The sequence below is a fragment of the Rana temporaria genome, chromosome 1, assembly GCF_905171775.1.
Source record: "Rana temporaria chromosome 1, aRanTem1.1, whole genome shotgun sequence".
NCBI lineage: Eukaryota > Metazoa > Chordata > Amphibia > Anura > Ranidae > Rana > Rana temporaria.
The window spans coordinates 172,823,375-172,835,433 of NC_053489.1; the positions used below are offsets into that span (position 1 = coordinate 172,823,375).

A 12,059-nucleotide genomic window follows, 5' to 3' on the forward strand; every position below is an offset into this window, starting at 1 on the left:
AAGAAACGTCTTCTGTGCTTACCAACAAGGGTTTCTCGACCAAGTACCAAGTCATGTTTTGCTTGGGGATCAAATACAGTACAGTGGAACCTCAGATTGCGAGTAACACGGTTAACGAGCATTTCGCAATACGAGCACTGCATTTAAAAAAAATGTGACTTGGTTTGCAAGTGTTATCTCACAAAACGAGCACGATTCAGGCCAAAGCGGTGTGCAGTACCTCTTTTGGCCTGAGGTTGGGGGGGGCACCGGAGCCGAGCAGAGCCGAAAGAGGCCGATTGCAGCAGACCAGAAATGCACCCAAAGGTCCGAGGTTTGGTCAGCTTGGCTGGAGAGTCCTGATACAGCAGCCTAATTCACATACAACTCTCTGTAATACCTTGGTAGGAGCATAGCCCTTTATGTGTAAAGTACGGTTCCCCTGATATGCATGTACCGCCTGCAAGAAAAAAATGTACTCTGTTGTTGTGAAGCTTTATATCTACAGACGTCTTATCTATTAATTCAGAATTAGACCTGAGCTCTGTATCTACATATGGCCATCGAAGGTGGGGACATTGCTTGATGTGATCTTGCCCCCAATGGTTTTTAGTGTTTGTTTTGCAGAGTAGAGCACAACAGGCTTTCTTCTTTTAAGATGTTTACCAGTGTAGAAACAGTGACTCGTTTTGTAAAATTTTAAAAAGTAGGAGCGCATGATATCTCGGTACATAAATATTTTTTTAAACTTGCGACTTTAAACAGATCATTTTTATTGGAGTAGGAGTTTTGTAGTTTACTGTTCTAATTGGCCCCAAACAATGGGCTTGTAATAAAATCATACCCTTATCCTTGCCTGAACCTGATCCGATCCGATCCAGCGATGTGCACAAGAGCAGTGGCTCTTGCTGCTGTCTCCCTGCTCATTGGGCAGATTGATAGCAGCGGCAGCCTTTTGTTCCTGCCAATGTCAATCAAATGCTGTGACAAGGGAGCGGGGGTGTGGGGCCGAGTCACCCAGTTTGTGTCATCAGACGCAGACTGGGCAGTTCGGGAGCGAGCATGCACAGGTGTCCACAAGGATAGTGGCATTCACTGTGGGCGTTCGCTGAAGAGGAGGTGCCTGGAATGCTGGCGACAAACCCAAAAAATGGAGGGACAGGGCTGATCTCTGCAACACCACTGCACAGAGCTGGCGAGTATAACATTTTTATTTATTAAGAAAAAAGAAAAAAAAAAAAAAAAAAACACAAAGGTTTGACCACTTCATCTCCGGAAGAATTTAACCCTCTAATGACCAAGCCATTTTTTGCGATATGGCACCGCGTCGCCTCAACTGACAATTGCGCGGTCATACAACGTTGTATCCAAACAAAATGTATGCCCTTTTTTTCCCCACAAATAGAGCTTTCTTTTGGTGGTATTTGATCACCTCTGCGTTTTTTTGCACTATAAACAAAAAGAGCGTCAATTTAGAAAATATTTTTCTTTCTTTTTTTTACTTTCTGCTAAAATACATACCCAAAGAATTAATAAATAAAAATCAGTTTAGGCCAATATAGATTCTTCTACATATGGTAAAAAAAATTATTAAAAAATATGTATAAATGACACTGGCAGAGAAGGGGTTTACACTAGGGGGCGATCAAAATTTTAAATGTGTTCCTTAGTGTGTTCTAACTGTGTGGGGGATGGGCTCACTGAGACAACACAGAGATCGCTGTTCCCGATTACTTGGAACAGCCGATCTCAGTGTTGTCCCCTTGTTTACTGTCCTACCGACACCGACCCCTGTCCTTTTCTACAATTCTTTTCTTCAGATTCTCCAAGTTCTTTGCCATGAGGTGCCATGTTTGACTTCCAGTGACCAGTATGAGAGAGTGAGAGCAATAACACCAAAATTTAACACACCTGCTCCCCATTAACACTTGATACCTTGTAACACCAACGAGTCACATGACACCGGGGAGGAAAAATGGCTAATTGGGCCCAATTTGGACATTTTCACTTAGGGGTGTACTCACTTTTGTTGCCAGCGGTTTAGACATTAACCACTTCCTTACTGGGCACTTAAACCCCTTCCTGACCAGAGGACTTTTTGCGATTCGGCACTGCGTCGCTTTAACTGACAATTGCGCGGTCGTGCGATGTGGCTCGAAAACAAAATTAACGTCCTTTTTTCCCCACAAATAGAGCTTTCTTTTGGTGGTATTTGATCACCTCTGTGGTTTTTATTTTTTGCGCTATAAACAAAAATAGAGCGACAATTTTGAAAAAAAAAAAAATATTTTTACTTGTTGCTATAATAAATAGCTCAATTTTTTTTTTTTACGTTTTTTTTTTATCCTCAGTCTAGGCCGATACGTATTCTACATATTTTTAGTAAAAAAAAAAAAAAAAAAAAAAAATCGCAATAAGCGACTGGTTTGCGCAAAAGTTATAGCGCCTACAAAATAAGGGACAGAATTATTATTATTTTTATTTTTTTTACTAGAAATGGCGGCGATCTGCGATTTTTATTGGGACTGCGACGTTATGGCGGACACATCGGACACTTTTGACACGTTTTTGGCGCCATTCACATTTATACTGCAATCAGTGCTATAAATATGCACTAATTACTGTATAAAATTTTTTTTTTTACTAGAAATGGCGGCGATCTGCGATTTTTTATTGGGACTGCGACGTTATGGCGGACACATCGGACACTTTTGACACATTTTTGGCGCCATTCACATTTATACTGCAATCAGTGCTATAAATATGCACTAATTACTGTATAAATGTGACTGGCAGGGAAGGGGTTAACACTAGGGGGTGAGGAAGGGGTTAAATGTGTATCCTAATTAGTGTTCTAACTGTGGGGGAAGGGGGGTGACCGATCTGTGTCTCTATGTACAAGAGACACAGATCCGTCTCCTCTCTCCCCTGACAGCACCGCTGTCTGCGAGAGCCGAGAATGAGAGATGATCTCATATGTAAACATATGAGATCATCTCTCATTGGCCGCACAGATCGCCTAGGAAACGGCCGCTCCGATTGGCCGTTCACGGCGATCTGTGACTGGCTGTGTCCAAGGGACACGGCCAGCACAGCAGTTCCCCGCTGCACGCTCGGGAGCGCGCGCGGGGAACGCGAAAAGGGGCGGCCGTAAAAACACGGCCTCCCAGAGAAGTAGAGCCACCCGGCGGCCGTATATAGTCGTACGGCCGTCGGGAAGTGGTTAATGGCTGTGTGCCGAGTTATTTTTAGGGAACAGCAAATTTACACTGTTATACAAGCTACTCACTACTTTACATTGTGTGTGCGTGTGTTTGTAAAGCAGAGGCTCTAGAAAATAAATTGATGGGTTTTGCAAGCTTTTATATGTCACACGGTATTTGTGCACACTAGCACATTATGAAATACTTGCCTTGAAACAAAAGCCTCCAGCGGAGCTGACAGGGCTTCCATCTTCACCCAGTCTTCCTTTAGGGTTTGCAGGCTGTGGCCGAAATGCGATGATGGCACTTCCGCGCATGTGCACGGGAGTCACTGTTTACGGCCCAGGTACAGGGACACTGAGTATCTCTCCTAATCAATGTACATTTAGGAGATATTTCTTGTACCTACAGGTAAGCTTTATCATAAGCTTACCTGTTCATAGAAGTGTCCAGGGGAACTTTACTACCACTTTAATTGTCCTATAACCTATTTTTCAAGAAATGGTTTCTTACTGCATTTTTCTACCACCATAAGCTCCTAAACCTTCCGTGTGTTTGGAATAAGCAGTGAATATTAGTTGTGGTTATGCACACTAAACATCTCATAGTCTCTATAGACTGTGGACTAGGGACTATCTCGGAAGGAAAGAAAGAAAAGGAAAAAAAGAAAAGAAAAAGAAAGAAAAAAGAAAAAAAAAAAAGAAAAGGAAGAAAAAGAAAGAAAAAAGGAAGAAAAAGAAAGACAAAAAAAAAAAAAAGAAAGAAAGAAAAGAAAAGAAAAAGAAAAAGAAGAAAAAAAAGAGGCAAATATCGTTTTAATTGTCAGAAAAAGAAAATGATCTCTGCTCAAGCCAAGAGCAAACCAGTATTAAAAAACATATTTGTATTCCAAACATCCAGGAAAAGAGCTCCTTACCTTACTGAGAGCGTGAAATCACCAGGATTGCTCTTACTGGGACGTGCCAAGAAACTGCCGTCCACTCCACGGGTCAAAAGAAGATTTTCTGCTTCAACACCTGTGATATTCGGGTGAAACCATCTGTAACCAAAAGAAAGTCAACAGCATGAACCAAATAATTATTTTCAGACATTAGCCAGCAAGAAAGCAGTGCGTTATCACCAGGAAGACATGCTGCCTAATTTACAATAAATAATTATAATTCTGTTCTTGCTCATAGCTAGACATATAGCCCTATTAAAGCTAAATTCCAAGTACGGATTGTTTGTGGAGTTGCCCGGCATAGGACCCGGAGGAGCCAGGATCACTGTATTTCAAACAGCTACTACGGTGATCCTTCACTTCCACAGGGATCAGCCAGGTATAACACATACCGTATTTATCGGCGTATAGCGCGCACTTCTTTGCCCTTAAAATCAGGGCAAAAATCGTGGGTGCGCGATATACGCCGATACTCGCTTCCCGCACTGTGTTTGAACACGGCCGCCGACATATACCGAGCGCAGTACACTCGGGTACACTCGGCCATGCTCGGCTCCCCTCGCTGTTATGCGAGAGAAGCCGAGCGTGCCCGAGTGTACTGCGCTCGGTCTATGTCGTCGGCGTTCAAACACAGCGCGGGAAGCGGGGATAGGCTCAGAGACAGCGCGGGACAAACGGGGGGGGGACACTACGAAGTCCGCAGACGGACGCTGGACCGGACAAGGCCACCGATGGACGCCGGGCAAGACACCAAAACTGTAAGTAATGAAAAAAATGTTCAGGAATTTCACGTCCAGATCAGGGGTGCGCGCGCTATACGCCGATGCGCGCAATAGGCCGATAAATACGGTACATACTTCTATTGGTCCAAGCTGGACCAATGCCTATCAAAATTAAGCTTTAAGCATTGTGGCTTCCCTTGGATCCTCTCTGCGTCCAGCTTGCTAACTGTGCAACGAATCAGCATCATCAAGGTCTGGCTTATCAAAACAAAAAATGGAACTTCAGAACAACCAGTCATGCAGCACGACACTCCACACGAGGGAGAAAGCCTTGCATTACTGTGTGGAGTTACAGACAGAAGAACAGGAAATGAGGATTTCTCAGAAGAAATAAGGACATTTAAAAGCAAAATGGAAGGATGAGGTAAGTGAAGGAGGACTGCACTAAGGTAAAGGAAGCTATTTAGGGGGGGGGGGGGAAGAAAAAAAATATCGTACCTTTAAAACCCCTTTAAGATTATACTTATTCCGCAACTACTGTATTTTCTCCATTATACAACCATGGTTATCCCTCTGAAGACATTTCGCACAATAAATGCCATTTTCCGCAGCCTCATATGGAAGGTTAGACCCCCCTAGGAACAAACTAGGACACCTACAGCAGCCCAAAGACATCACTGAACTGGCCAAGCTGCAGTCCGGAGCTAGATGGAAGACGTATGGGGGTTACACATTTCCAGCCCATATTCCGCAATGGGGTGTTGCGCTCCTTCGCTGATCTGAGGGAAGCCTATGGTCTTCCACCATCGATGCACTTCTATTACCTACAACTTAGCCATGTGGTTGCAGCACAGAGCCGTTCTTCAGAGTCTCATCTGTCCCTGACCCCTGTGTTTAGCCTTCTGGGGGATGCTGCTTCGTCTAAAGCAGGGTTTGACAAATTTGCTTGGAATCTAGGAGCCAGCTAAAAAAGTTAGGAGCCAGAAAACGCACCCCATCCCGACGAGCTTGCGCGCAGAAGCGAACACATACGTGAGCAGCGCCCGCATATGTAAACGATGTTCAAACCACACATGTGAGGTATCGCCGCGATTGGTAGAGCGAAAGCAATAATTCTAGCCCTAGACCTCCTCTGTAACTCAAAACATGCAACCCGTAGATTTTTTTAAACGTCGCCTATGAAGATTTTAAAGGGTAAAAGTTTGTCGGCATTCCACAAGCGGACGCAATTTTGAAGCGTGACATGTTGGGTATGAATTTACTCGGTGTAACATTATCTTTCATAATAATATAAAAAATAAATAAAGTATTTTTTCCCAAAAAAGTGCGCTTGTAAGACCGCTGTGCAAATTCGGCGTGACAGAAAGTATTGCAACGATCGCCATTTAATTCTCTAGGGTGTTAGAATAAAAAATATATATAATGTTTGGGGGTTCTAATTAGAGGGAAGAAGATGGCAGTGAAAATAGTGAAAAATGACATTAGAATTGCTGTTTAACTTGTAATACCAACGGCCACCACCAGATGGCGCCAGCTTACACATCTGGTGGTAATAACTTGTAAAAACCAACGGCTCACCACCAGATGGCGCCAGCCCCCCTTCCAAGCCAAGTCGCGAGGACCCTATTTCTAGTCGCCATGGCGACCTGGCGACCGGGATTTGTCGAGCCCTGGTCTAAAGGCTTTATTTCCCAATGTTACGCTATCCTGTTACAGTCTGTGATGAGGCAGCATCCTCTGAAGGCAAGGAAGAAGTGGGAGGCAGACGTTGGACAATTAGACGGGGAACAATGGGAAGAGATTTTTCAGGGCAAGTGCTCACTGAATGTATCCCAAAGGCTTACTCGGCTATATATCCTGCTGCAAACTTACTATATCCCCCACAGGCTTCACTTGATGAATCTACAGCTCGACTCCACATGCACTAGATGTAAAAGAGACCACAGGGATCTTATCCATATGCTGTGGCAGTGTCCCAAACTACACACATATTGGGCAGGAGTGGCGACTACAGTCAACTTGGTATTTAAAGTATCTCTTCCACAGGACCCGAGAGCTTGCCTCCTGGGTGCTCTGGAGAAAGACGAGTAGGAACAACACTGCAGAGAGGCTATACGTGAGTTCCATTTCAAGCAAGGAAATGTATGGTGTTACGCTGGAAGTCTGAGGCCACCCTGGCCATAAAGGAGTGGATTGATAATATTGGTGTGGTATTGCGAATGAAAAAAATTGGTATACCAGCATAGGGGTAGGGCACACACGTTTGAGAAATTATGCGCAACCAAGTTGGATGTGCCGGGATTGGCCCCGGTGGACCGACAGATTATTGGATATAAATGTCGGGGAGATAATAAAGTGCATAATGTGAAGATACTGATGAGGTTCCGTTGATGGTTATTCTTCCTGTTGGACAGTTTGTACCTAATCCCATAATGCATTGAAGAATATGTATGCAATGCCTTTTAACTCATACTGCAATGGGGAATATGTCTGTAATGTACTTCTGCAAAAAATAACTGTCTATAAATAAACCAGAGGATAATGCACCAATAGACAACTGAATGTCTATATTAGAATGAGTAAAAATTTCAAAACTTAGTGATGATTTCAAACATAAAGGTAATGTAGGTGAAAACACTGAAGTGAAGAAAACCGCCACCAGTAGGTAGAAGGCTTACCACAACGTTCGAACCCGAAAGAACGTACATTCAGTGGGTCAAACGAGCTTTGTGTGGAATGACCACTGGGAACTAGATCATCAGTTACGCTCCAAACGGGAAGGCTATCCTTGCAAGGTATACTCATAAAGAGCAGTGGTCCAGATAGTCCCAAGATGATGTGAAGGAATCAAAAAATGGGAGAAAAAGAAGGGCACATAGCGTAATACTGCATAAAAGTGGAATTTTAATGGAGTAGGAACACTTAAATTATGGAAGATAAATAGCGCTTTTCAAAGTACTTGTGGCAACAGTGGAGTCCTCCCGATGCGTTTCGTAGCATAGTACGTCTGGGGTGTCCCTCTACTGTTGCCCTCCAGAAATATATAAACAATATGACCCCAATCATTCATGCAATCGTTTATACAGGCCCCTTCATGATCCTTCCCCCTATTTATTCCTGCTTTGTTCTGACTGAATGGCACTTGACACGTCATTTGCCCCCCTGTGGCAAATGAAAGAACTCCCTGTGGAAGGAGGCTCTTCAGAACGGGGGTTCCCACATCCCCAAAACGCCGGACCCTCCCCCCCCCCCCCTCCCCAGGGTCTGGCTAATATGTTCATGATTCTATTTTTTGGTATCCAATTTGTGTATTCATTTCTTTTTTATTGAACATTGTGCAGTACAAAGCAGGTAATATCACAAGAGCAGATGCAGCCGCCATGTTAGACATATGAATAGAATAGAACAATATATCGTACTGTGATATAATACACATTGATGAATACAACATATATAAATATGAGAATTAGGCGTGTGGTTTAGTTCAGTTCAAAGCTTCTCTGTTCTTTTTTGACAGAGGTGTTGTATGTTGCATGTGTGAATTCCTATAGTGGGTCTTATTCGAGTGAGGTGGATCTAAGAAATTGGGTTAAGGGTTTGGGGTTGGAAGGATGGGGGGGGTTAACCAGGGAGGATAGTTGGTGAAGGTTTGGTTGATTTCAGGTATAACGTTCCAGGGAATGGTGGAGGCGGGGAGATCGGGACCCTGTCCCGTCCGTCCTCCCGCCCTAGCTCCCCAGGCTATATTAGTTCAGAGCTTGTTTGTATTCGGTTCTTGAGATGGAATGCTAAATGTGAGTATATTTTCACATGATTTTTAATTAAATAAAACGTTTTATCAGTGTTACACTATTGGGGTCCATCTCTCCTCTACATGGTAACTACTGGACATCTTAGAGGTTGCTACACAGTGGCACATTCTGTGAATGCTACACTCGTTCATTTATTATTTACATGTTTACTAGAGATCACTTATCACTAGCACAAACACTCTGGACTTTTTTGAATATTTAACTAGGTTTTAAAATATTTATTGAATTTATTCATCCATTGTTCATGGTTTACAAATTAATTTTACACATAACATTTTGGGTATCATACTCGCATGTTACCACATTTTCATTAGGAAAGTTATAATCAATTGAACAGCACCACACCTACTATACCCCTCGGCTCATTCCTCCAGATGAATCCATGAGGTAGGTGGTGTAACCAGTAGAGGTGGAGCCTGGCAGTTTTTTGCAAAAAGCGAGATCTGTATCAATGCTTTTACTTTCTTAATAAATGTGAGTTTAATATTAGCTGGGGTGGTGAGGTTCACTCTAATCCCCTGGATACTGCACTAGAAGGCCTCGTACAGACGAGCGGATCTGTCCTAAGAAAACGGTCCGCGGACCGTTTTTATCGGACATGTTCGCTGGGATCATTTGGTCTGATGGCTGTACACACCATCAGACCAAATTCCCCGCGGACAGACGATGCGGTGATGTGGCGGCGACGATGACGCGGCGACGTGCACGAACCCGGAAGTTCAATGCTTCCACGCATGCGTCGAATCACTTCGACGTCATGTGCGGGTTCTCGGGCCAGCGGACATGTCCGATGAGTCATACTGACCGGCGAACATGGTTCCAGCGGACATGTTTCTTAGCATGTGAAAATAAAGGAATATATTATGTACATCAAGTGCCAATATAAAACCACAGCGCTATGAGAATAAATAAATATTCAAATCTAAGTATATACAAGTGTACAATGTGATAACACAATTATAAGTGAATAAACTCATAAATTTGTAAACATGCAAATAAGTGAAAAAAAAGTTCGTGATGTTACAAAAAAATGTGAAGTATTTCAGAGGAAAGTTCATGTAACTTCAAGATAGTTGATCCACTCTTCCAGGGCTTCCACCACACCTCAGTGTTCAGTGCTCCAATCCCCCCTCACAGTGGACACTCACCACAATACTATGCCTCCCACTCTCGTGTTTGGCTAACGAGCTTGTAGTAAGAGTATCTCCAAAGTGTCACCAATATATGTATCCCAGTATCAGATTCGAGGATATTCCAAAATAGTAATGCAAAAAAGAGAAAAGTGCACAATAGTGTAAAAACGTAAGACCAGTTTAATAAAAACACTCAAATGAACCTTCAAAAATTGCACTCACAAACGAAATCAAAAGTACAGCTTTGTGTGATAACAGATCACTGCACACTTCAAAGTCCTTAACTGCAGATAACAGTGGTCACGGCGGACCCTCGATCAACTGGATAATCTCACCACAATCCTTGGCACAGCACACCACTTCAAACGATAACTCCTTAACTCGATAGTTCAAAACAGCTAAGAGATGGCTGCAAACAGTCCTAGATGTAACTTGGAACTTTTTAAACATGGATTAGGCCACGCCCCGACATGTTTCGACTTCCTGTCTTATTCATGGGTATGGCCGAATCCCCCATTCCCCTCTTTTATATATGCTCAGGGATACTAGCAGCGAATAAAATCAGAGAGTGACGATTAACACACCGCCCCTTGCGTGTGTGTATCGCACCATCTGACAGCGAAAGCGTCACCCGGTCACGTGTGATTCCGCGTCCAATGGGGTGAGAGCATCGCCGTTTCTATGGGCGGGAGCTGTGTATAGCGTCTCACTCGTCACTTCAGCAGCGATGAGCGCAACCAATCATGCTGCGCTTCTCTTGTATCCAATCGTCTTGCCGGAGGATGACGAATGAGCATAAGCTATCGTCAGGGTGCCGCGTTGTCCTAACAACGGGGGACGCGGCCAACTGGTCACGTGTACCCCGTAGCCAATAGACAATCTTCGCAGCATTAACCCAGACGGAAGTGCAGTGTACATCTGGTACACTGACATGTCACACAACAGTCTACTTTTTAAAAAGGGAAACCAAACTAACAAATTAGTATTAAAAAATGAAAGTGTGTAGGCATAATAACAATTACCAAATACTGGGGGTAAAAAATGATCTTAAATAGGGGGACGGTCTCTCGAGAGTCCCCGTGACCACCAATCCTCAGTTTTGACACACATCTCAGTAATAGTCATACATTCATTAGGTGAATAAAATACATACATTATTTGAAAGTTAAAATTAGCACTATAACTTTGATCTGATATGCATATAATAAAATACTATTGACAAAAGTATTTTTAATATATAAATTATGTATAAAATTAATATATTAGAATATAATGTATACATCTACACAATACCACGAGAGTACCGAGACCCAACCATTTGGATCAACGTGCCTCCAAGTAACTCTCGTGCATATGAGTGAGTACATAAATTAAAATTGAGTTTTAAACGATTAATCATGGAATGAATGGTTAATAGTCAATATTGATTCCGGATAAACAAATTTACATGAATACCAAACATCATAATGACCAGATAAACTAAATTAAATAGAATCTAGGTGTCTGACCATAATACTGACAACTGCAGAGAAGGGGGTTTAAACTGGTATCACCCATGCTAGTTAGCTTATTATCTTGCAGTTCAGTAATTGGGTACAACCCAAAAACGAACAATAGAAGAAAAATATTCACCTATAACATATGTAAATGATATAGATAAACGACCTGAATGTGGAGAATATGGTAGAGAAGCTGTGTATCTCAAGAGTTATTAATAAAACAGTTGAGGTCAACTTCTATATTTAAACCCCGAGGCTGAAGACATTTGAGCAGATATATCCACTGGGTTTCGCGCTGTGAGAGGTCCCTTATTCTGTTTGAACCCCTCCAACCGAAATATACCACGTCGATCCCACAGAATTGAATCAAAGATGGGTCCTGCTTATGTCTTTTTAAAATGCATCGAGACGCTATGATATTCAAAGCCCTTTTTTTATGTTCGCTAAATGTTCAGCGATTCGCACCCTAAGCAATCTTTTGGTTCTCCCCACATAGAGTCGACCACACGGACACCATAGTAAATAGACTACGTAGGAGGAGTTACACGTGCTAAATTCTTTAATCTCAAAAGAGCTGCCATCACTTCCTACTACTTCACATTTCCCCCTGTTGTGTATTTTTACTGTTCGACAACATATGCACCTTCCACAGGGAAAAAAACCTTTTAAGTCAATTTTTATAGAAGGATTAGGAGGATCCAGAATTTTCCGGACAACCCTATCTCCGAAATTTGGTGCCTTTCGGTAAATAAACCGAGGCTGCTCCGGTAT

At 42.8% G+C, this 12,059-nt stretch overlaps 1 protein-coding gene across 1 annotated transcript in view; it reads right to left on the minus strand.

Moving 5' to 3' along the window:
• The window catches only part of PTPN11 (protein tyrosine phosphatase non-receptor type 11), a 98,678-nt gene that overhangs the window by 62,365 nt on the left and 24,254 nt on the right, over positions 1-12,059 (minus strand). The window contains exon 2 of the mRNA XM_040346143.1: positions 4,099-4,221. Coding sequence (XP_040202077.1) covers positions 4,099-4,221 — 123 coding nt within the window. The remainder of the gene's footprint in view (positions 1-4,098; positions 4,222-12,059) is intronic.